This window comes from Bacillus rossius, chromosome 1 (genome assembly GCF_032445375.1).
Source record: "Bacillus rossius redtenbacheri isolate Brsri chromosome 1, Brsri_v3, whole genome shotgun sequence".
In the NCBI taxonomy this organism is placed as follows: domain Eukaryota; kingdom Metazoa; phylum Arthropoda; class Insecta; order Phasmatodea; family Bacillidae; genus Bacillus; species Bacillus rossius.
Genome location: NC_086330.1, coordinates 85,724,934 through 85,751,556, shown reverse-complemented (window position 1 = coordinate 85,751,556; position 26,623 = coordinate 85,724,934). Strand labels below are relative to the sequence as shown.

The 26,623-nt window shown below is 42.6% G+C and overlaps 1 protein-coding gene across 1 annotated transcript in view; it reads right to left on the bottom strand.

Annotated features, from left to right (window-relative positions):
• The window catches only part of LOC134529306 (uncharacterized), a 51,672-nt gene extending 25,272 nt beyond the window's left edge, over nucleotides 1-26,400 (bottom strand). The window contains exons 1-2 of the mRNA XM_063363219.1: nucleotides 26,266-26,400; nucleotides 15,896-16,136 (exon numbers count right to left, since the gene is read on the bottom strand). Coding sequence (XP_063219289.1) covers nucleotides 15,896-16,136; nucleotides 26,266-26,346 — 322 coding nt within the window. The 5' untranslated portion in view covers nucleotides 26,347-26,400. The remainder of the gene's footprint in view (nucleotides 1-15,895; nucleotides 16,137-26,265) is intronic.
• Between the last annotated feature and the right edge of the window lie 223 nt (nucleotides 26,401-26,623).

The window sequence follows — 26,623 nt, the reverse complement described above, 5'->3', positions numbered from 1 at the left end:
GTTTCAATGTGCGATTTGTCCCGAACCTGGCCGGTTCAGTTTCCCGCGAAATTCACACGTTTCCGCGGGAGGGCTGGCGGGGGAGGGGGGTCGCGCGCGGCGACACCGCTAGTGTCCTTCGAGAGCTCAACCAGGCCGGCAGCCTGCGCGCAACGCGGAACCTTCAACCTTTGCATTCACCGACATGTAGTTTTCCATAGTGTAATTTCTTTTCAACCTTTTGTACAGTTCCGCGGTCGGCCTAAATTTACCATGAGGTACTTAACTTAATTCAATCAGTGCTCCGAGATGAGTGTTTACGTCATACGTAAGTACTGTGGGGAGAGTATGTGTTTTTACGTCGGCGCTTCACGCCCAACCTAGCCTACAGGCTACTTAGTTTTGGCCCGCACGGGGCAGCCAGCAGGCGACACGTGCCATCCAACTTAATAACGATTCAGTCCCTGGGACACACCTAGACACCACGTAGAGTCGCCGGAGACACGGGCCTACGTGTTGCGAGCCCAGTTTATCAAGTGTAATGTGTTAGCGGAATAGTTGTTCGCCTAAGTGTAATTCGTCATGTCAGGGCTTATGTATCACCGTCGTACTGCAGTGCGCCACCAAACTTAATAACGATTCAGTCCCTGGGACACACCTAGTCACCACGTAGAGTCGCCGGAGACACGGGCCTACGTGTTGCTAGCCCAGTTTATCCAGAGCTAGGTATTAGTGTAGTGTATTGTGCTTCAAAATATCGTGTGCCATGTCAGAGTGTCTTTTGTAACTTTCGCGTCACGTATACGAGTCTGCCCCTCACGCGCATAAGAATCGTGAGCCGCCACTGAGGAAGTGAGCTGCGCGTGTGACTAGTCGCGTCGGGCAAACCGTTACGGCCAGAACGGGCAGCACCATGTATTGGGCTGTGCTGTATTAAATTCACCAACTATCTGAAGAGGTTTTGTGTTATTATTCAGGCGTCCCGAGTGGCCTCAACAGCTCGGGGGGCCCTACTGCGTTGACCCCTACCTCTAGCCACAAGGCCGAACCTTCCCTGAGATCACGAACTGAACAAAATCACGTCTAAATACTCAGAGGTAGCGGGGACGGCGTCACTTTATAGAAAGTAAATATTTAATTTCCTTAGTATTTATTTTGTTTAATTACACTTTATTCCGCATGTTTACATTTGTCATCTATGAGTAATTCAGATTTAAAGTTCTTTGGTTATCGTTTTGTACATGTATTACTCTATGTTAATTTTCATTTTAAATTATTGTCAAAGCTAGTATAGCAGTATTTTTTTTGAAACCAATATTAATTTAAAGATGAACAACGACAGTAATTGGTAGTAATTTTAATAGTTTTGTTTTATCAACAACTTTAAGAGAGTCGTTTATTAGTAACGGGGAAAAAGATTCTTTAGAACAAATTGAGACTCGATGAAGGCAACATCTAAAAACGCAACGATTTCGACCTTAATTGATAATTTGACTATTCCTAGAAGAATTGAAAATGTTTATTAATGCTAATATTGAATCAGATTTCGAAGGAATTACTAATTTGAATCAACGAAGATAAAACTCAAACGTCAAGAATTCAAACGATTATTTAAGAAGAGAGGGCGACGAATATCCAGATTTCAAGAGAGCGTCTAATGAATATAAATTGCTTTGAAACTACGAAGAATAGATGCCGTTGATCATTCTGAAGAAAGAAGAATTCAGTCGAAGAATGAAAAGTCGCAGTTCGAGCCCGGGAAGGATGACCGTCGTGCAGTCCAGCTCAGTTCCCGCCCACAGCCCGAAGGATGGAGTCGTGACGGCGCTTATTCCTGCCGCCCGCTAGAGACCGGAGGAGCAACACCAGGTTCGCAGTCCTGACTGAGGCGAACCAAGGACCCTCCGAGAACCTACACGTCTCGTGGGTATTCTGCAGCAAGGTTTGGTCCCTTACCCCATCACCCGAAGACTCGCTGATTAAACAAGTATCCTCACAAATGACGATTTAAACAAGACGAACATTTTTTCACCGAACTAGAATTTTTTTTTGTTATCAAACGTATTCTTTGTATAGAAAGACCGTGTACTTGTTCATCTTTAGATTTATCATTTAAATTACGGAATCGCGATCCCGAACCTAATAATATTAGATATTATAGATGGAACTTGATATTGAAAGAACATGTTGCTATTTTGTTTGACGGGTACTGCAAGTTACGTGCCCAGTAGTCCACGCTCTGCGGACTGAAGCTAGTTTAAAATAAATAACACACAAATGATTAAAATTTTAACCTAAAGATAATTTACTCTAATGAAAGAATTGGTAGAAGCTTTGAATTCGAGAATAATAACAAATTCCATCTGTATTTTAACATAAACTATTTTAGTTAAGATATTTATATAAAGTGTGATATTGTGCCTGTCGAAGTATATTGTCACCGTCTGCACAAATCCTTACACGCAAATATAAATATTACATTTGAATTTGTTTACACGTCATTACCAGGTCTAGTCACGAAATTAGTATTTAACATACTTTTGACACACTGTAATTTTGACTTTCAGACACAAACTTCTAGAAACAATTCTTAAAACTGATAGAGGAAGGCTAGAGAAACTGGAATTATTAAGTACATTTAATAATTTACATAATTACACTAGCTGACTCTACAATAGCTATAATCTCGCAGCGTTTTTGGACATAGAAAAAGCCTTTGATAGAGTACTTCATGAAGGCTTAATTTATAAATTATATAAAACTGGCTTCCCCGATTGTTATATTAAATTACTGGCCTCGTATTTAGAAAATCGATCGTTTAGAGTCACGACAGAAGGAGCACAGTCCGATTTAAAAATAATTAAAGCAGGAGTCCCACAAGGCAGCATTTTGGGGCCGGTTTTATTCAATATTTATATCCATGATATGCCTAAGCCCGCACACCGATCAGTTCAGTTTGGCTGCTACGCGGACGATATTGTTTAGCAGATCTAGTATTCTAGAACTCGCAGCAGACAGATTGCAAACCGCGTTAAATTCAATAGAACAGTGGTGCACAAAATGGCGAATTAAGGTAAACCCTACTAAATCAGAAGCTATAGTTTTTACGCGTAAACATCTCCCGCCACTCGAAGATAGACCACGACTAACACTTTTCAATGAGCAAATTCCTCACAAAAATGTTGTTAAATATTTAGGCGTGCACATGGATAGGAAACTACTATGGCGCGATCACATAGAGGCGAAAAGAAAAACAGCTTTCACTAGGCTCATGGCCCTCTACCCCGTCATGAGCAGACGATTAGGTAGCTCTGTTAAAAACGGAATAATAATTTATAACGCACTAATAAAACCAATAATCACGTATGCAGCGCCGGTGTGGGCAACAGCAGTGGAATCTCACTTAATCAAGCTACAGAGAATTCAGAATAAGAGTATTCGTATTGCGACAGATGCGCCTGTGTGTTGCCCCGTAAGGGGTATGCACAGAGAGCTCAAACTCGAACTTTTAAAACATTATTATTTCCGAACTGCGCAAAAATTCTATGATAAATGTGCCATAAGCAGAAACCCATATATTTCATCACTGGGCGAACAAGATCCAGAGTTGCATGGAAAATATAAAATGCCAAATTAAATCTTGGCTCACAGACCTCCGTAGTGTGCTGTGGCTGGCTGAGCGATCGGCCAATCAGTCTCCCGCGAGTTGAAACTTAAATTATAGACATTAATGAATAATTAGCTAATTCAAAATGGTCCGAAGCACGCAGGTGTAGGTTTGGCTCCCGGGAGCTCACTGCCTGTTGTGTTAGGGCTGACTCCCTGTGCACGATGGGCATGGCCCGCCTGGCAGGCTTCACCTCCAGTGCCGGTTGTGTTTCTGAAATACATGGGATTTTGAATTACAAGCTTGCAACAAATGCCAGAATGCGAATAGGTCTTGACTTAATTCACCTGTAACTTTATACACCGACAGTTCCTCTATATTTAACTAGTAGTATAGTATTAGATATTAGAGATTTTTAAATTATTAATAAGTCCTAGATACTTAGTAATAGTCATCAAAAGTATATATTTCTAAAATAATAATAAAAAATCTAAAAAAAAAATTTAAAAAAAAAATTTAAAAAAATAAATATATATTTTTAGTTCTTATTTTAGTTTTATCTTAAGCACTGCACGCTCATCCCTGAGTTGGGTGTTTGCATATTTCGTAACGAAATGCCTAGTTTGAAAGTCATTTATCTTTTTTCTGTTTTAGTTTCTTAGTTTTTTAGGTGCTGACTGGCGGCGGAGTGAGTGGTCAGTGCAACCACTCACCACCAGGGGCGCTTGCGTCCCTGGTCACTAAATCCAGTACTGGACAACTGGAAAAGCGGACCACGAGTCCAAGTGCCCAACCCCCGCATGGTAGACTCTTTTCTACTCTGTCCAACACTTCATCCAGACCATCCAGACCATCCTCTGTCTCCTGTAAATTCCTACACGTAATGCATGCCGATTTGCATCCCGCATGAATGTGCCCAGGGTTTTCCCTGTGTCTATGCAGGTTTTACCTGGGCCCAACCTATCTCTAGTTATAGTCTAGATTTAAGAGTGAGGGGAGTTAGTCATGGCGCCAATCGCTGCCATGGCTGGCCAATCCCCTCCTAGCACATGATGCATGCGATCCTCTCCTTGCATGGCTAATACCAGCATGACTAGGCGTATAGGCTTCGGCCTGAGACGCACCTAGGTCCCTCCCTAACCCGGACCCCTCCAAAATACACTTAGTTTTAGTTAGGTTAGGAAAAATAAAAAATAAAAAATCGTAGCTTCTACCACGTGTTTTTACAGCCAATCCCCTCCCTGAACCTTTGTACCATGCCACCCCCCCCCCCCCCCCTTCCGAAAGGAAACTACTGCGGCAGCCTTCCTGCTGAAAGCGGTCCTACCAGCGCTTCTAAACCTAGCAACGCTTCTAAAACAGCATGTTTTGTATGTCAACGAGTTCTTTTCTTATAGCGCACAGCGCACAGTACTGGGTCCCAATAAGATAGTGTAAAAAATGCATACACCTAACGGCACGAGCCAAAGTAAAATACTATTCTGAATAAAATATTTATTTAAAAAATACAATGTCTGAAAACTGCCTGAGCAAGCACTGCTTGCCTTGCTTGCCCTGACGAGACGCCACTGCACACAGCATATTTACGTGCGAAGCTGGTCCTTTTTGGCGCGCTGAGTATCAGGACTCGGTAGTTCGTCATCACCTCTAGGCGTGGCTAGATGTGTGTAAACTCTGGTGAGACCTACGATCTTTGGTCGTTTTTTCATCTCAGCAATAGAGTAAGTTTTCTAGAATGTGTTTTTAATTGGCTCCGCGGCTAGCCTCTCGGTCGGCCTAAACTCACAGACCGCTTCACCTAAACGTGTGTGTCCTCTTAAGGACTCTATCTTTGTATTATGCAATTCTTTGTTTAACCAGGACGCAAATTTCGCCTCAGGACTTAATCCATGAACATTTGTAACCAGAAGACTTCGCTATTTTGCCCGCACATGTAAGGCGATACAGGCACTGACATTATTTTTCCATAAGACAGCCCGAGGACTTCAGGTCGTGTACTCTTACTGCCCATGTGGTGATCTATTAATTTTGGGCTATACGTCAATGGTTAGTCTGTATCTAACATAATTATTGTACCACTCGAGAGTTGTTGTTGCCAATTTATTATTTTTACTTCTTTATTATTCTTACTATTTAGTGTATTTGTTCGTCTGAGCAGTGCACTGCTGTGAAGGCCTCCGCCGCGCACCTGCATATGTGGTATTTCACTAGTGTTCAGTTATGTTCAGTGCCGTGTGATTATGCTGCCACTCGTAAAAGCAGCTAGTGCCTTGTTACATTTAATTTATGCCATTTGTGCGGAGAGCACCCCCACATCTAGTGATAATGGGGGCAGGAGCACCTCTGTTGGTGTATAGTCATGATTAAGGCAGTGGGCCCCTAAGGACGGTAGGACTAGTTTCGACCGCTATCATGTTGTGGAAACAACCAGAACACGCGACCGCTGTCGAACCCCAGTTCAGGCGTAGGGCAAGCCATGTGTCAGGTAGTGCCATGTACTAGTAAATACACTGAATAAAAACAATCTTATCAGATTTCGCGATATATAATTGTATGTGTCAACCCGTCATCAACCCAGCATCCTTAGTGGCTGCAATAGCAATTAACTCATTTCTGCCTGCCACATTGTGAGGTCATGCCTTGAGACGAGTTTCGCTCTGCCTGCGAACTAGCCCACAGGATCGCTAAACCAGGATATTTGGCACCCTCAGCAAAAGTCAACAAATCACCGACTCCATCAGTTATATAAACGACTCCAACGGGATGACAATGTGATCAATCTGAGGAAGGGTCCTTTCTTTGAAGGTGTCGCAACAAGATTGTTTGTGAAGTTATAGGGCTAATTGTCGGGGACAATCTTACGACAATGCATCAAACATGAGTGGCAAATACACTGGTTTGCAAGCAAGAATCAGACAAGAAAACCCACTAGCAGAATTTATACCATATTCTTCCCACTCTTTGAATCTTGTTGGTGTAGTAGTAGCAGAAAGCAACCAAAATGCGACAAAATATTTTGACTTCATTCAATCACTGTACAACTTTTTTTCAGCATCAACTAGCAGATGGAACATTCTGTTATCTGCTATGACTGATTCAAGTAAAAAGCTAAAACCACTCTCCAACACTCGATGGTTAGCTAGGGCAGATGCTGTTTTAGCATTGAGCGAAGGATATGAAGTGATTGAGTCAGTACTGGATGCGATTAGAAATGACACCGAGCAGTATGCTGACACGAAATTAAAAGCTACGGGTTTGAAGAAATGCATGGAGAGATTTGAGACAGTGTTTCTCACTTACTTTTGGAATGATATCTTGGGAAGAATCAACAAGGTCAACACAGTCCTACAAAAACCTACTCTTACTCTGTCAGTAGCTGTTAAAGTTCTCGAGTCTCTAAAATCATATGTTGAATAGAAAAGAGGCAGTTTTGACAGCTACGAAAGTTCCGCTTTGGCATCAACTGAAAACACTAATAGTGAGAATTCTGAGGACAGAACAAATAGACGCAGCACTCGGCTTACGTTTTTCGACAACAGCAGCAACCCAGATACTATTCTCAAAGGAAGAGATAAACTTAGAGTTGAGACCTACCTTCCAATCATAGACCCATTGGTATTGAATCTAAATATACGCACAGAAGCATACAGAAGAGTTATGAAGATATTCGGATTTCTGGAGGATTTAATTGATCTTCAAGAAGACAAACTGAAAATTTGTTGCGACTATTTTGCTTCTGTATACAAACAATATGTAAACAAGTCAGAAAATAAAGACATTTTGCAGCTTGTACACCTTTATAATGGTTCCGATTGTGCAAACTCTGGTGAAGCAGAAGGGGAAAGAAATATTGTAATGTACGAAGAAAATTTGGAAGGAGGTGATGATGCTGGGTGTCGATCTACTCCTACAAAGAAGTTCAATTTACAAGCCGGTCGGCGGTCGTCTCTCGGGGCGCGCGCATCTCTCTCGCGGGCTGTTGGCTGGGAGTTCCCTGCGCCCTATTGGGTAACCAAAGGCTGGCAGTGCGTGGGAGATTTGTGGGCGTACGGGAGGCGCCCTAGCAGTGCCAACTGCTACCGACCGCGTCCCTCGGGTGGCGGATATGGGAGCCCAGCTCGAGAGTTGCAATCTCGCTGGGGTGACTGTGAATAACTAATAGCAGTCCGCGGACCAATGGCCGGCCTGTGGAGTTGTTATTATGGCTATCGGGGTGAAAGGTAGCCTGAATGTAGCTCGGCGCGTGGCAGGAAGCAGCTTCGTTGGCGAAGGCACCGCAGGGGAGCTCGATGTGCCATAGTAGCGAAGTGTAGACGAACTGCGGGCTGGAACTTGCGGAGCTGTGGACTGCTGCGCGCGCAACGGAACTGAAATGCATCGGAACTCTGAAGGAAGACATCAGGGACCTTCAGCTGGGGCTACTGTAGGTGTGGTAGTAGTAGCCTCGAGCGGCGCGTCCTTCAACCGTCTCGGGGATTTTGGGTGGCGAGGTTGGTTCCCTCCCCCCACCATGGCTTGAAAAGTACTCTGCTGTTGACCTGAAGAAGGAAGATGAAGATGGCGCAACGTCAGGCTGCCTTTCGCTCCGTGCGCCCGCAGTTCGAGCCGGTTTACTGGCTCGTCTGCCCACTTCTGTTTTAACTGTGGCTGCCTGGGCAGCTGGGCTGGGCTGGGCTGACGAGTGAAGTCGCCCGCCCCTGGGAGCGCATGCGCCCCTGGTTAATAATAACCCAGGAGTTCCCAACTTTAAATGCGGGCCGCAAGGCCCAAGCACCCAACTACAGCATGGTTGATTTTTCAGCCCCTCCAACTTCTTACCTGGACCCTTCTTCCCTCTTGTCCAGTAGTTACCTGCTTGCATAATACATGATAATTGATCCCCGCATGACCCGGCCCAGGGTTTTCCCTGTGTCTATGCAGGTTTTACCTGGGTCACATTAGCTAGCTTTTAAGCTAGGCGACCAATGGGGCGCCAGTCATGGCGCCAATCGCAGCCATGGCTGGCCAGTAAACCCCAATAAGCACACGATGTAAGCGCCCTTGTCCTGCATGGTTAAAAACCCGCATGGTAGAGTGTATAGGCTTCGGCCTGAAACACACTTAGGTCCTCCCCTAACCTGGACCCTCCCCTACACACTTAGAATTAACTTAGGCTAGGAAAAAAAATTACAAGCCATCTATCATCATCTGTATGAAAATGGATTGTTGCCAGCATTTCCGAATGTGGAAATTTCTCTGAGATTGTTCTTATCAATGATGGTGTCAAATGCTTCGGGTTTACGATCTTTTTCAAAACTGAAGATTATTAAAAATATAAAAAGAAGTGCTATGCAACAATAAAGATTAAACAGTTTGAGCATTCTCGGTATCGAATGTGACATACTTAGAACGCTAGACTTTAGTGATGTCATCAAAGACTTTGCCTCAAAAAAATGTAGAAAGAAGCCTATTTAAATTATTGATAGGCATAGACATTATGTTCAAGAGGTTGAAAACTTTGAAGTAGACTTTGGTGCTAGTGCTTAAAGTGGAAGTTATACTTTATTTTGAAGTTCAAACTTTCATTAACTTTTTTTTGCATTATTGAAATAAAAATTGGTATTGTTACAGCTTACAGTAGTAAATACCATTAATTGATTTCAATATAACCTCAGAAATTAATCAGTTGCAGAGTGAATAATTTAAAAACAAATATAGGTTAATTATAACTGCATGTTTTGATGTAATCTGATATAAACATTAATAATACTTAGTTCTGTTAAGTATAAGTATAAATAAAATAAATAAATATATAGTAAAAGACTTACAGTGTATTTTTTTCAATGTAAAACATATATTTTATTGAAAAATCTTAGGAATTGTATTAATTTTTTAAATCACAGGAACTGAACTTAAGTTAATGTAATACAAATTATTATTTTTTCGTGTAAAAATTAACAACAGCAGAAAACATTGCAATTCTTCCAACTGTATATTCAATATTTTGGTTTTATAAAACACCTATAAAAGCACCATTTTGCACCTCGAAATACAAATTTTTCCGGGAAGGACCCCGAACCCCCTGTTTTTTGCTTGGGGTATGTTCACTCCTGCAAAAGGGGCCTCTTTTCGGGATAATGCCAGGGGCCTCGCAGAGGCCTGATACGGGTCTGCACACAGTTCCGGGATGGAGGCTGGTGGCACACGGCAAAACAAAGACTGGTGTGTAGTTTGTACATTGTAAGCTCAAAGTTACTACATTGGCGACGAGGACGGGATTGGTTTCTTTGCGTGCATTACGGCTCGTGTAATGTTCAGAAAGAATGTCGGGGTTTAAAGTTGAAAGTTTTACGCCCAGCGAGGATACGTGGGACTCGTGTGTCGAAAGGCTGGAACAGCTTTTCATGGCAAACGGCGTGAGAGACAAGTCAGAGGATCAAGTTAAACGACATGCAATCCTTATTTCGTCTGTAGGGAAACAAACGTATGAAGTGCTATGCAATCTGTATGAGCCTAAGAAGCCATCGGAGCGCACCTACAGGAAGTTAGTCACCTTGTTGACGAGCCATTTTTCTCCACGGCCGTCTGTGATTGCCGAGTGTCACAACATCCAAAAGTGTGTCCAACAAGAACAGGAAACAGTTTCAGATTTTGTGGTAAATTTACGGAAATTAACGCGCTCTTGTAATTTTGGTACCTTCTTAGACGCCGCCTTGCATGACCAGTTTGTGGTAGGGTTAAGGGACAAAACATTACCTAGCGGCTTTACCTGGAAACCGATGACCTCGCCTTCGAAAAGGCAGTAGGCATAGCAGTTCAGCATGTGACATTCATAACCTTAATAACTAATTCTCTTAACGTTACCTCCAGGTCCTTAGTCCATGTACACTGTACTTTACAGGTGGTTACATTTATTTCTTTAACCTTATTTTAGCACACAACCCATGGTTAAGGTTAACAACACCCACATTATTACAACGGGAAGATGCCGTACGTACTATCTTCGGGTCGTTAGGGCTACGATTCTTCATTACATGATGTGGAGAGTTAAAGTCAGTATAGTTTTTAAGTGATGTGATCGGGTCGTGATGGTTTCGCTACACCCGCTCGCTCAGCCCTCACGAAAGTTGCTATCACGCGCTCTCTTGGACTTGTCGTTGGACCTTCGAATTTAGTTAATAACCACTCTGAAGAATTTTAAGCCAAATACAGCGCCGCTTCATCTTAACTGTCTAAATTCCGGTTTACAACTTTAAGAGGTCTCACACAGTCGAAGTATTATCGGTCCTCTGGCGGCAGCAACTCCGTGGTATTTTGACGGTGTAGGCCGGCGACCGGTGTCGGAGCAGCATGGCAGCATGCCTGCTGATGTCCCAATTGTTCTGCTCCTCGGTTGACTTGGCGCATGCCCTTTTAAATGCGCTGACTTCCCTGACGAGCTGGAAGAAGAACAGTCTCGTCTATTTGGGGAAAGCCAGCCCAACTTCCGTTTCCGTCCAGATCCGCGCGAAGCCGACTGCGCACGAACTCGTCCAACGACGGCCGACCTCTTGCCGCAGCGTTTGAACGCCCGCGCGCTCACTCTTGCGCAGGTGGTATTCATTGACAAGTCAGGGGCACTAACCCTTGCATGTGTACGCAGGTACACATGTTACTATTTAGTGCATGACTGCAAGTTTCGTAAGTACAAGTGTAATAATTGTAAAAGTTTAGGACATTTTAAACGAATGTACCCGAACTTCATGTCGGCTGATACGAAGGACCAGACCCGTCATAATTATGTTGTGCGTGAAGACCCTGATCGCCAAAGTATACACACATCGAACAAGGATTTTGCGTCTGTGTTCCCGTTGTGTGGGTTGGCAGCCAGGTCACGACCTTGGGTTATAGAGGTGTCACTGGGGAACGTGGTGCTGGATATGGAAATCGACAGTGGCGCGTCCATATCCGCTATTTCAGAAAGGCTGTTTTAGGACACAGTTTTCAAAATACCCCGTGTCTCCGACACGGGTTAGTCTCAAGTCTTACACGAACAGTGTAATACACCTGTGCGGGACAATTACGGTACTGGTGCAAGTGAAGTCTCAAGCAAGCCCAAGGAGCTAGATTTGTTTGTAGTTCCTAATGGAGGCCCTCCACTTCTTGGGAGAGATTGGTACGATGCTTTAAAGTTGCCAAAACCGAGTCTCAACCATATCAGGGCCACTTCAGATGAGGACAGGTCAGTGCTGAGTATCATTACCAAACAGTACCCTACCTTGTTCGATGACGGTTTGGGTACGTTCATTGGAAGTAAGGTGTCATTGCATGTACGTGAAGGGACCGCATCTGTCTTTTTACCTGCTAGGCCCCTGGCCTTTGTTTTAAGAGCAAGATTGATAAAGAGCTAGACTGCCTTCTGGGGTTAGGTGTACTTCATCCTGTGTCTTTTAGTGAGTGTGCCACCCAATCGTTCTGGTTCCAAAACGTGATGGTACGGTCCGTATTTGTGCTGATTTTAAGATCACAGTCAACCCTAACCTCATTGTGGAACATTATCCTTTACCGCGAGTTGACGAGCTGATTTCCAAGCTGCAAGGGAGGGGGGAATACTTTTCTCAAATTGATCTTTCCCATGCATTCCAGCAGTTGCAGGTCGATGAGAAGTCGCAGGAGCTGTGCACTATCAACACACATAGGATATTGTTTCGGTTTAGCAGATTCCATTTTGGAATAGTATCTTGCCCTGCTATTTTTCAATGCACAATGGAGCAAGTCCTACAGGGGTTAGAAGGTGTTGTGTTTTTTCAAGATGATATTTTGGTAACAGGCGGTACCAAGGAAATTCACTGGCGAAATCTTCATGGACTGTTACGTCTGCAGGACTCTGGTTTCAAGGTAAATGAAGCGAAATGTGCATTTTTTCGTTCATCAGTCTCGTTTCTGGGGCATAGAGTAGATAAGGAGGGGTTGCATACGAGTGATAAATAAGGTTAAGCGGTGGTAGATGCGCCGCAACCTCGAAGTGACAGCCAGTTGAGGGCGTGGCTAGGTCTGGTTACATATTATGCCCTTTTGTCCCTAACCTAGCCACGGTTTTGGCACCTTTACATGAGCTTTTGAAAAAGGGTCACAAGTGGGTTTGGGCGCAAAGCTGTGATTCTGCCTTCAAAGAGTTAAAACAGCTGATTGTCTCCTCACATGTTGTCATACACTACAACCCGGATTTGCCAGTTCGTTTGGCATGCGATGCGTCCCCGTATGGTGTGGGAGCAGTCCTAAGCCACATCTTACCCAGCGGGGAAGAGAAGCCAGTTGCATTTGCTTCTCGCACCTTGTCGTCTGCAGAGAGAGGGTATTCTCAGCTCAATAGAGAAGCCTTAGCAATTATATTTGGAGTTAAAATGTTCTTCCAGTACTTGTACGGCCGAAGATTTACCCTTATTACCGATCATCAACCATTAACACACATTTTAGGTAGCCATTATGGTAATCCGCAGCTCGCTGCCAATAATATACAGCTTTGGGCAGTGCTTCTTCAGGGTTTCGACTACACAGTTCAGTACGCCAAAGGTGACACCAATTCGAATGCTCATGGCCTCTCTAGGTTGCCACTTCCAAATGTTGAGCCTTCTTCAACCCAATTTTCATATTTGGATGTTGGAGTGTCAGTTTTTTTGCCAGTGACGCCTCAGGAAATCAGGCGAGAATCTGAACGGGATGGAGTGTTAGGTAAAGTCATTAGGTGCCTTAGAAATGGTTGGGCCACGCAACTGTCCGACACGCTCAAACCGTTCTATGACAAAAGAAAAGAACTTGCACTAGAAGGGGACTGCGTTTTGTGGGGGCACCGGGTCGTCTTCCCCAAGTCTTGCAGGATCGAGTGTTGCAGAAGTTGCACACCAGCCACTTTGGTATATGCAAAATGAAAGCCTTGGCATGTTCGTATGTATGGTGTCATCGGATAGACAAGGATTTGGAGAGGGAAGTTTCTTCTTGTACCCCATGCTTCCAGAACAAGTCCCTGCCAGACAAGTCGATCCTGCTGCCGTGGGTGTGGCCCGACCGACCTTGGCAAAGAGTTTTGTGGATATCGCTGGTCCATTCATGGGAAAGCAATTCCTAGTCCTTGAGGATAGCCATTCAAAATGGCCAGAAATCAGTGTGCTTCCCAGTATTACGTCAGATGCAGTCATAACACAGTTGTGTTGGTGGTTCGCTGTATACGGGTTGCCAGAACAGCTAGTTTCAGATAATGGTGTCCTGTTCTCGTCGGAAGAGTTCAGTCGTTTTTGTAATCACAATGCCATAAAGCACATGTTTTTACCTCCATATCACCCTTCCTCAAACGGTCTGGCGGAAAACCTTTAAACCTTTAACCTTTAAACCTTTAAAAACAAACTAAAGTCATTGGTTCACCCTAATGTTCCGCTCACACAGCCTTACCCTGGTTCATGTTCAGCTACAGAATAACCCCCCATATGGTCACGGGGGAGTCACCTAGCAGTTTAATGTTCGGTAGGGTTGATCGTCACCATTTGTCATTACTAGCCCCGTCTGTAGCTACCACTGTTGCAACTCGCCAAATGGGTTCGGTGATCTCACATTCCGCCCTCAGGAACAGAGGTTTTTATGTGAATGGCAGTGTTTGGTTTACCATTTATGCACGTGGGAAACAGAGTTGGGAGAAGGGTGTGGTCTTTGGCAAGTTGGGATCACTCTCATACAGTGTGCAAGGGGCCAGCGGAGTCACCCATCGCCGCCATCTAGACCAGCTTCGCCCCCTTCCGCCGTTGTCGCAGACGGAGGCAAACACAGTCAGCAACAACAACATGCGAGTCAGTGGTAGAGAAGCACAGCTGCCACCCTGCCACCAAACGTCCTCAACTTCGGAGTCTACAGGCGGCAGGGCAGCACTGACAGAAAAGGAGCCACAGGAAAATGTGATGGAAAGTGCAGCTGGCAGTGTCCAAGATGAAGAAAGGAGTAGGTGTAGTGATGCCAGAAACGGGTTTAAGGGGTTTGTGCAAGGGGAAGGAAGTGTATTCGTGAGTGGTGATGCCAGTAGTCAACACCGATACCCCAAAAGGAACTGGGTCCTAAAAAAACGATGAACCTGTGATGTTTGTGAACATACATTTTTAATAGTACTCTTTGTCCGTGTGTCCTTGTTGTTGTTTGTTCGCTACTATGGGTAGGAGTGGAGTGTGGTATATTATTCGCTGCTAGGTTGGCAACACACATCCGGACACACAGTTCTGAGATGGAGGCTGGTGGCACATGACCAAACAAAAACTGGTGTGCAGTTTGTACATTGGTAACTCAAAGTTACTACAATATTATTTTTACATAAAAATACAAAAAAAAATTAAGTGTCAATTTAATCAATGTGACGTGTGAGTTTGGTGATCCAATTTCCGAACACAGCCCGATCGTGTATACCGGTGAACGCAGGGAGTGATGCATGCAGCGCGCGCGCCTAACTGCACTCCTGTTTACACTCCACAGCACCCCAGGCCACAGCGGTGTCCACTTTAGGAAACTCTGTCGGAAACACTTAAAATTGAAGTATTTGTGCATGTGTCACTGAAATAAGTGGCCCTAAGCTGGCAAAATGGAAGAATGTTTTGAAGGCGATACCAGTTAGTTTGGGGCCTGGGGCAGGATACATGTCCAGGAGATGTGATTTTGCATACCAGCGATAAAATTATGCAAGAGCTTAAATATTAATTAAGCTTTCCGAATATGAAATATGCCATGTAGGACTGGGCGTGGGGCCGGAGAAACAAAGGTTATTACTCACCTAATGGATACACAGAAGTATGAGCCAGAAGTAATGGGCCCTGTGGGACAAAATGCTTCCATCCACGGAACATGTTGAATAAGAACTGCTGGCCTCTGGCAGGTGAAACCTCCACCAGATAAACGTTTCGGTGGGAAACGTGTGTTATTTTTCGATTTTGTTACGGGGATATTGATGAAATTAGTATTAATGGTTTAAAGTGTGGTAAATCACTTTTAAATACTGGATAAAGAGTTTGCCCTTATTATCATGTGAAAATGTCCACTAGTACAAATACCCTCCTGTTGATTACGCGCAGATAACAATCAATTACTCGAACACTACTCCGTTGGGTGTATTTCACCAGTCGCACATCGCATGTGCTTTGTTGGACTGACGATTAGGCATAACAATCTATGCGAGCAGAGAAAGTACCAAAAATGTCGCCAGAGTAATATCAAGAAATGTCCAGTTCTGATTGGTTAAAGGAATATGACTGTAGTAAGTTACTATATTTTATGCCATTGCATTATAGAACGACTTGGAAGGAGTTTTTTTTTTTTTTTTACCTGATGTTGTACAGCTGACGATGTTAGGAATGTGCAATGGTGCGGCCATGACTCGGTCGTACTCGAGCCTGCACTGCTCGTATTGCTCCAGCAGTGCTCGGACTTTGATGGGCACCAGACATGCCAACGATATCACACGATACTCGAGGGCTGCTTTCACTTCACCCAGTGCAGCCTCTTCTCGCTGGCTCAGCCGCTCCAGTGCCTCGAGTCGCCGTGATTCCCTCTGCAGCTGCCTGGACTGTACATAGCCTTATAACTCCATGTCCAAGTTCTTCACTGCTCTTTGCAACTGCTATGACTGTCCAGCTAACATTATTGTATTAAGTCACACACAATTATAAAAATTTTAATATACAAAGCAACTGTATCATTGTATATTCTTGCTACCTACTGCCACACACACTCTTCTCTTCACTGGTGTAACATAAATGTCCCCTTAAAATAACTTTGGGAGACTGGTAGATCTTTTAGTTTCAAATGTAAAAAAAACAAAAAAAACAAATGCGATTTTGTCTAAATGTCTGTGCCTCTATATTTCTTTTACTTTTAATTGAATTAACATCAACCAACAAAACATGATCTCAGCCAACAAGTTAAAAAGTAACTTAACTTACATATATGCTTTACCAAATATCTTAAAATTATAACATTGGCTATATGGGTTGGCAAATATATTAAAACTGTAGCATTTGAAGTATGGGCCAGCCCTAATTATAATATAACAATTAGGTTTCCTTTGGCATAGTTAAAATGAATCAGAAACAATAAAATGTTAAAATAAACAGTTCCAGAGTTTTAATTTTTAGTGCTTAGAGTTGTTTAAGTCCCGTAAGTAATAGTTTCGGATGTTCTAGTCTCTTCAATGTAATAATCTAATTGTCATACTGTAGACATCACTGAGAATTTGGAAGTCTGGAGATTTGAAGTTAGCTGGCCAAAGGTGACGTGTTACAGGCTAACTGGGCGCCATAGCCATTCTGGGTCCCTGTGGGAGGGAGCGAGGATGCGGTGGCCATGCCCGCTCCAGGCTTTTGAACCCTGTCTGCGAACAATCCCAAATACAACATGGTCAGAACTGGTTCACAGACAGTCAGTAAGTTGGCAAAAATGCCCACCAAAAATGATGATGGTCGGGGAATAAAAATGTTTGGCAAAAACTCACCAAACAGGGCTCTTAGCACTTCGGAAGGTAGCCTGCCAGGATGCGAGGCGAAGACAAGCGCCGAGCACGCGCGATTGCCGCGGACGTTTCCATAAATTAAGATAATTAGGAATTTAGCAAAGTATAACAAATTTCTACTAGGCACACAGACTGACTAATTACTGGTTAAGAAAGGGATTAGAGATAACTTTCCTTGACTAGGCGACTAAATTTTCGTACGACAATCGACTGAAGTCTTGTTGTTTGCTGACCGATGATCCGAGGTGGTCAGTCTGCTTGCGTTGCGCGGAGTCCTTGCGGGGCGGCAGCGACTCTTAATTAAAAAGGCACTTTCTATCAACAAAAAAAAAGGTTCCTAAGAGGTTACTAAAAAAAGTTCGGCTTCCGGACCGAAAGGTTCCTAAGAGGGTGGTCGAGAAATACTGACTTCGATATCTTGACGTTGGTGTTAGTGGTTGATCTCAGCGCGACCTACCGAGGAGAGGCTGAACCAAGAAGAAATCGACTAGTGCATCTCTCGCACGAAGTGACTTCGAAAGCATGGAACTGATGGAGGAGACTAGTGCAGCACTCTGGTAACTTGCAGAAGAATTACAGGGCACTGCTTGTGGCGTGAGGCTCCAGGGAGCAGGAGTTTACTGGGCGTTCAAACACCCAGGGGAAATAACTCGCAAACCTGCCACGAGAGGGCAGAGGCGGTACTTTCGAAGACGTATGGCTTCGGCCGGGGTTAGTGGCCGGTCAGTGTCCTGGGCAGGGTTCCCTAGATAGTCCATTAGGGGGGGGGGGGGGGGGGGACAGGTGGAAACTGTACGATGGTGGGAAATCAAGCTCTACAGGGGCCACAGATGTGCCGAGATGTTGGGTAAAACAACTCGCGAGTGTGCCTCTAGGTGTTTGCCTCAGGAGAGCTTAAAAAAAACAGGCCCCATGGAAAAATGCAGGGATAAGCCATCATGATCACGGTGAGGCGTTTGCCACGCCTCCATTAACTTCACTTTTATTATTTGTTCGTTTTAACGTCCTCTTGTAACAGTAACGTCGTTTTAAATTGATTTGGTATTAATTATGATAGATTGTTTGGCACTTGGTTCATTCTTGCCCTGAAGCTTGATTAAAACAAAAGCATTACGGACATTCGCGGCGCTGCGCGTGTGTGTGTTTCCGCGAGCCAACACCGCGCGGCGCGCTGAGCCTTATGACGTCATGGTGAGGCGTTAACCTGCGACGGTCTGCGGCTGGCGAGCGGATAGACGGTGGTGGCGGCTGGTGGAGTCGACTTCGCCTCACGGGTGCAGGCGTGTTGCGCCGCTGCTAAAATGGAAAGGCTGTTCCATTCACCTACGCATCGACCAGTGGCCAGCCCGGGTTATCGTCCAACATGCTGCGCGACTACAAGTAAGCCTCGACGCAACTGTTATTAACAACCAGAGACCGGGTTGGTTTTTCAAGGAAACAATAAGCAGAGAGGCTTGAGTGATCATAAACTCAAATTCATATCTTGCTAGCATCTTGAATCGTAATGTGGCGAATTAAACTCTACTCCTTTTTTCTTTTATGCTACGTGAGAAATTACGTAAACTGCAAGCCAGACTTAACAAGTTACTGTGGTGCGGGATGTTAGACTCGCATAATAACGTCATAACTAGAGACCGGTTTAACCAAAATATTGGGAATGTGCATAAAAATAATTTATAGACAATACGTCATCCAAGATTGTAATCAACGGACCTGTTAGGGAAAACTAATGCTTTATTAATGTTGGTAAAATTAACCGTAATATGGTGGTTGTAATGAGTAATTACATTAGATGTATTTTTTTTAAATGCGAGATCTAGATCTGCAGATGTTTGTAAATGGTTCTGTATTCAATGTACCAAGCCAATCCCAAACGGGAAAATTAAATAGTAAACAGGCAGTGATGCTTTCAATTATTATTCAGTTCATTTTTTTTTGCCTAGGGACCGTATATCTCACTGCATTTAGTTGGTACTGCCTTCTGCGATCTCCGACTTCAAACTCGAGCGCCTTAAGTAAGGCCTCAAAACTGCGCAACTCTGCTAGTCAGAGTCGCAGACGCGGTAGTTTTCGGTGTTTAAGATACTTATTGATTTTTTATATCACCAGTATGGCATTGGCTTGGATATATAAATTACATAAAGAGGAGATAATGACTAATTTAAGGGCTGCGTCAGTCGAGCACAGTGCGGACGAAAGCATAGATGTTTTAAGACAGAAGTTTGTGGCGCATTTGAAAGGAGAAAGAGTTTCGTGGCAAACGGAACAGGCAGAAGCGAGTGGGTCTGGCTCGTTTAGTACAAATTTCCTAAAAGATAAGTTTGCTTTGCGATCACTAGAAAATGTTCCGAAACTGCAGTCAGCAAATGTAGAGGATATATTAGAGTTTTGCATGGCCGTGGACAAGCTAGCTAACGCAAATTATTTTTCCAATGAGAGTGATTTAATTTTGGCTGTTGCTTCGCGTTGCACAGGCTTAGCTTACGATATAGTCATTGCGGGTAATAAGAGTCATATGTCCTGGGTTGATTGCAAGGAGGCGTTATGGGAAAATTTATGTCCTGGTAGAGTTAGAGAGGAACTTATAATAGAGAAAACCCGTCGCTTCCAAAGAAAATGGGAAAAAACTTTGAGTTATGTGCATTACATTTTGGACCATGGTTTGGCCCTTAATGTCCAAATGAGGGAAATGGAGTGGATACGGTTAGTCTTAGAAAACTTGCATCCCCACATTAGGAGGGAGTGTAGCTTTGTGGAGAGGCCCACCAGCTTGTTCGATATTAGTAATTGGGCGGTGGAGGTGGATAATGTGTGTTGGGTTTCCGATTTATGCGAAGAGGAGGAAAAATCAAACATTTTAAAAGAGGGTGAAAGTAGCGTTGAGATAAATGGGGAGGCGGAGTTGAATGTCACGAGAGTGGATAAGTGCAGTGAAGTTGATAAGGTGGGTGTAAAGTCCGAAATTTCAGCGTATGATCAAAGTAATAAACATAAAATTAGAAAGAAGTGCTATGCATGTGGCAGTGAGAGGCATCTCATTGCTAAATGCGCAGAGAAGAAGCAGCGTAAAGGTCAGGGGAATAACGTCAGACGAGTGTGCGGGTTTTGTGGAAAGTGGGGGCATTTGTCTCGCAATTGTTTACAAAAAAAAAAGGGTTAGCTGGTTTCGTTTTGAAAATAAGCATCGTCTGGCGGTATTGAAAACTAGAAGTAATATGTGTGTCAGGGTAAGGTTTTATGAGGAGAGAGTCTCGGGTTTAATTGATACCGGGGCTAGCAATTAATTTGTACAGCAGGCGTTTTTGAGTAGGTTAATAACGAGACATCCCGAACTAAGAAAAAATTTAAAAACGGAGCCAGGGTTTGAGGTACATTTGGCTGATGGGAAAAGCCGGAAAATCTCCTTGAAAGTACGTTTGCACTTTAAAATAGAAAATTTTGCCTGGACACGTGATTTTTGGGTAATGCCTGGACTACTCGAAGAATTGATTTTAGAATGGGATTTTTTAAAGGGCACGGGAGCTATAGTGGATTGTAAGAATAGGAGGTTATGTTTCGCGTTTGATAAAAAAGTCAAAATTAGTCTTGAGGCACCCAAGAATAAAATTGAAGTTTGTTGCGGAGGTTTAAAGGGGGTGGAGGAACACTTAACAGAAAAACAGAAGGACGAAATCAGGGATATTTGTTTTCGTTATCCCGATGTAATTACGGAAAAGGTGGGTAAATGTGAATTGATGCCGTACCGGATTGAATTAATTGATCAACGTCCGGTGAGATGTGTGCCATATCAATGTGCACCTCCCAAAATGCTAGTTTTTCGGGAAATCATATATGATTTACTTAAACAAAATGTTATTGAAGAAGCGAGTTCAGAGTACGCTTCACCCGCCTTTTTAGTAAAAAAAAAAACACCGGGGAAGTATCCCTTAGTATTGGACTACCGGATCTTGAACGATCGCATAAAACTAGACGGCTTCCCGCTGCCCAAGGTGGAAACTGTGCTGCAATATTTGGGGCAAGCGAAATATTTTACGGTGTTAGACCTTAATGCTGCTTTTCACCAATGCATGTTGGAGGAGAATAGCAAGAAGTTCACGGGTTTTGTTACCCCGTGGGGACAGTGCCAATGGAAAAGAGTGCCTTTCGGGGTAAATTTTGGCTCACAATGCTTATCGCGTATCTTATCTTACATCCTGAAAGAATATCAATTTAAAAATGTCATTAGTTTTCTGGATGACATCTGTATATTTTCTAATTCTTTCGAGGAACACATGGAACATGTGGAAGGGGTTTTGCAAAAATTACGAGGTGCAGGGTTAACGGTCAATCCTGAAAAAGTTTGTTGGGCCAGAAAGAAAATTCGGTTCCTGGGTTTCATTGTTGGGGAAGGAAAAATTGTAATGGACCCTGACAAAATTGAGGCCATTGTAGATTTCGCGAGACCTCGAAATTTTAAAGGCATCATGAGATTTTTGGGCATGATGGGCTATTTTAGCCGCTTTATTGAGAACTATGCGGATTTGTGCCACCCTTTAAATAATTTAAGAAAAAAAGGGGTTAATTTTAATTGGGGTAAGGTAGAGGAGGCCGCTTTTCTCGGTTTGAAAAAAGCCATATCCCACCCACCGGTGTTAGCATTACCTGATTTCCAGAGGCGATTTGTAGTGCAGGTTGACGCTTCGAGTGTCGCGTTAGGCGCGGTTCTCTTGCAGGATTTTGGCAAGGGTCTACAACCCATTATGTTTGCTGGAAGAACACTTAATAGACATGAAAAAGGTTATAGCACATATGAAAAGGAAGCCCTTGCTTGCGTGTATGCTTTGGAACGCTTTGACACTTATCTGGAGCATGACGAATTTGACCTTTACACGGACAATCAAGCTTTGACCTGGTTGTTTTCGCATCCGAAACAACTAGGGAAAATAGGACGGTGGGTAATGAGGCTCACTCGGTTTCGGTTCAAAATAATTCATGTAAAGGGAAAGGACAATGTGGTCGCGGATGCCCTTTCGCGGATGTTTGAGGAGGAAGGGGGTGAACAGGATTTGGAAGACGAGAGTGAAGTAATTAGGTGTGGGCGTTTTACTGTGGAGCCAGAACTATTCAACAAAGTAGAGGAGGTGTTAGAACAAGATTTGGAAGGGCAAAATTTAATGCGGGATTTACTGCAGGGCAAAAATAAAAATTTCGTGTTAGTGAAGCATAGATTATATTATCAACAAAGGGGGAAAGAGAAAAGACTTTATATTCCTAAGCTCTTACGGCCTATGGTGCTAAAATATTATCACGATAGTGCGTTTGGGGCTCATGGAGGAGTGGACAAGACATATCATAAATTGAGAGATGAAGTCTATTGGGCGGATATGAAAAGAGATGTGCAAAATCATGTTAACACGTGTGAAAGTTGCCTGCTAAGTAAACAAACCGTAAATTCGAAATTGGGTAAATATTCCGTTTCTCTGCCCACGCGTCCCTGGGAGAAGGTTTTCATAGATATTTTTGGTCCTTTGCCTCGATCTCGAGAGGGAAATAATTGTCTTTTGATTATTGTGGATGGTTTCACTAAATTTAATTTTTTTTTACCCTTATCTGACATGAAAGCGGCGAGAATTGTCAAGGCTCTTACGCAAAGAATATGGCAAATTTTTGGAGCACCTGAGAATGTGGTTTCTGACAATGCGGCCTATTTCAATAGTCAAATATTTGGGAACATGTGTTTTCGTTGGGGAATTTGCCACATTAACACCAGCCCGCATTATCCTTGCCCAAACCTGGTAGAAAGAGTGAATAAAAATATTAAGATTGCACTTACTATTTATCATCATCAAGACCATCGCCAGTGGGATGAAAATTTGGATATGCTGAGTTTAGGTTTTAACATGGCTAAGCATGACGCCACTCATTTTACTCCCGCCGAATTATTTCTGGGGCGGAAAATACCACACCCTCTTTTAAATGTTTGGGGTATAGGAGATGAATTATGGGCGATCAGTAGTCCACGTTTATTAGAAGGTAAATGGGTAGAAGCTATAAAAAATCTCCAGAACGCTCAGAATAAGGTTACGAAACAATATAATAAGGGGCGCTTGGAAAATCCTTTTAAAGTGGGAGACTGGGTGCTCTGCAAAAGTTTTCCCATCAGTAACAAAGCGCTGCACAAAACCGCTAAATTAGAGTTTTCTTACCAGGGGCCTTACAAGGTGATAAGGCATTTAGGGGGAGTAACCGTTCTTTTGCAGCGTGTGGACAAAAGTTTTGAGACACGTAAGGCGCATATTAGTCATCTTAAGAGGTTCACACCCGATCAAAGTAAATGATTGCTTTCGCTCCTTTTAGCCTTGTGAATAGAGACTTTTTTTGAAGTATGTGGCTGTTTGTTAACGAGTAAACGGGAAAGTGGCACAAAGCATTGTTTGGTCTTAATTTTTGTTTTTCTTTGTCTCTCTCAAGTGTTTTTCTTCGCGTGTTTTTTTCCACTGGGTGCTTTTTCTTCTTGCTTTTCTTTGAGGTTAGTTGCATGAATGGCGTGTTTTGAGTGCTTCCCCGTTTTCTCGCCTTATTGTGGTTCGAAACTACCTAAGTTTTTTTTTGGTTTGTGGTGTTAAATTTTGTTTTTAAGGGGGGGATATTGAGGCGTTTGCCACGCCTCCATTAACTTCACTTTTATTATTTGTTCGTTTTAACGTCCTTTTGTAACAGTAACGTCATTTTAAATTGATTTGGTATTAATTATGATAGATTGTTTGGCACTTGGTTCATTCTTGCCCTGAAGCTTGATTAAAACAAAAGCATTACGGACATTCGCGGCGCTGCGCGTGTGTGTGTTTCCGCGAGCCAACACCGCGCGGCGCGCTGAGCCTTATGACGTCATGGTGAGGCGTTAACCTGCGACGGTCTGCGGCTGGCGAGCGGATAGACGGTGGTGGCGGCTGGTGGAGTCGACTTCGCCTCACGGGTGCAGGCGTGTTGCGCCGCTGCTAAAATGGAAAGGCTGTTCCATTCACCTACGCATCGACCAGTGGCCAGCCCGGGTTATCGTCCAACATGCTGCGCGACTACAAGTAAGCCTCGACGCAACCGTTATTAACAACCAGAGACCGGGTTGGTTTTTCAAGGAAACAATAAGCAGAGAGGCTTGAGTGATCATAAACTCAAATTCATATCTTGCTAGCATCTTGAATCGTAATGTGGCGAATTAAACTCTACTCCTTTTTTCTTTTATGCTATGTGAGAAATTACGTAAACTGCAAGCCAGACTTAACAAGTTACTGTGGTGCGGGATGTTAGACTCGCATAATAACGTCATAACTAGAGACCGGTTTAACCAAAATATTGGGAATGTGCCTAAACAAACTTTATAGACAATACGTCATCCAAGATTGTAATCAACGGACCTGTTAGGGAAAACTAATGCTTTATTAATGTTGGTAAAATTAACCGTAATATGGTGGTTGTAATGAGTAATTACATTAGATGTATTTTTTTTAATGCGAGATCTAGATCTGCAGATGTTTGTAAATGGTTCTGTATTCAATGTACCAAGCCAATCCCAAGCGGGAAAATTAAATAGTAAACAGGCAGTGATGCTTTCAATTATTATTCAGTTCATTTTTTTTTTGCCTAGGGACCGTATATCTCACTGCATTTAGTTGGTACTGCCTTCTGCGATCTCCGACTTCAAACTCGAGCGCCTTAAGTAAGGCCTCAACGGCTCGGAGGAGAGTTACAGGCGATGGGCGTGCATCAAGTTGGGATAAAATGATACACAGGCTGACTAGCAAAAACTCAGCCAAATCAGATATAGCGCTCGGAATGGTTTGGGGAGACTGGTCTGACAAATATTAAATGGGAGTGTACAGAGTTTAAGTTTTAGCTGCAAAATTACTGGTAAAAATTATGGTTCAAAATTCAAATTCAAAATTGTGCCCAAAAATGCTATTTGGCTGCACACTACATTCATTATGAATGAGGTTGTTAAATTAATGTTTAGCACATTGATAATTTTGTAAATCATGTTAAGACACACATGGGGTTGAAATAAACTTGATTCCAGGGTATGGAGCTGTTGAGTCAGTGTTATCTATGGTGATGGCAAATATTCAAAAAGCCATTAATAGGCTAAAGTGCATTTAAATGCACAGAAAAACACAAAAATCCTACATTTCAAATAAGGTTGATGTGTTTATCTATATAATATTATGAGTTTTAATAAAACTTAAAATGACTGTTAGATCCAGAATAGGAAGGAAATAACCTATAGTGTAAACCTAGTACACGATGGGTTCATTCATCGTAACATAGGTTGAATTTGGTGAAGAACCTGAAGTCTTAAGCTGCTATAAGCCAGAGCTCACCGTTGTGGACCTGGTGAACACTGGAGAGGACGTTTTACGCTAGCGAAGCCGGCTTGTGCTGAAGTCATATTTGGGTTAGAGCCCAGATAAGGTATAGCGACAAGGTTGCCTCTAAGACATGAATAAATGAACCCGAAACAAAAGATTGATAAAATGACATTGTGTAATTATTACAGCATGGCATTGATTTATGATCCCACAGTTAAATGTTACTGACAATCACTGTATTATTTACATCAAATAAATGAAGAAAAAAAAACAGAAATATTAGTTGGGTTTTAACCCGCTATCTTTGATTTTTCCAAATTGTTTCATCTTAAGTCCTGACATATTATTTAATTTTATCGATTAAAATTCTGTGGGTTTATTGTGGGTTCTAATTGAAATTATAATTTGTGGCAAGAGTAACTTATGTAAACTAAATTACCTAGCTCACTTCAAATAATCTTGATTCCTAATTAATAATAATTAATAACAGCATGAATAAGTACTGGGAAAGCTTTTAGTGCCACTAATTAAAGAGCAAGGTTCACTACTAATGAGATTATACAAAGTAATAATATTAAAATATTTTTACTTAACTATGTTAGTTAATAATATTTAGCAAATGAAAAAGTAACGATTTTTTTTTCACATCAACATTTGCCAGTTATATTTCAAAGTTAATAATATTTAATGGTAAATAATTTAATGAAATTATATGATTTTTGAAGGGGAAAAATTCTTAAGAAATGAATTATTACAATAAGCTGTATTCAGAGGCAATATAATGCTTTCTAAATGCCAACACAACTAACAATAAGCTAAAAATAAAACTTATAACTACATCTTACACATTCATTTAGTTGTTCGAGATAGACACAGCACAAATGTTTTATGGTTCTAGGAAGATATTCTTCTTTCATTTGAGCCATATTGCAAGAAAAATTGTTTTTCACGGGCTTTTGAAACTGTATGGAACATAGACATTGTGTAAGGAAGTATCAATAGAAACGAAATAGAAAGAAATTAATGTTCATAGACATTGTCATGGGGATTTGCTTTTACCTATATCTGACTCGATTTGATATCATAATAAGTTATGATTATTAATCGGTGTGGGTATCGTACATCTAAATACTGAATGTGTTTTTTTTCTTACTTTTTTGTCGTAACTTTTATTTAAGGGATATATAAATTTATCTTGATAGC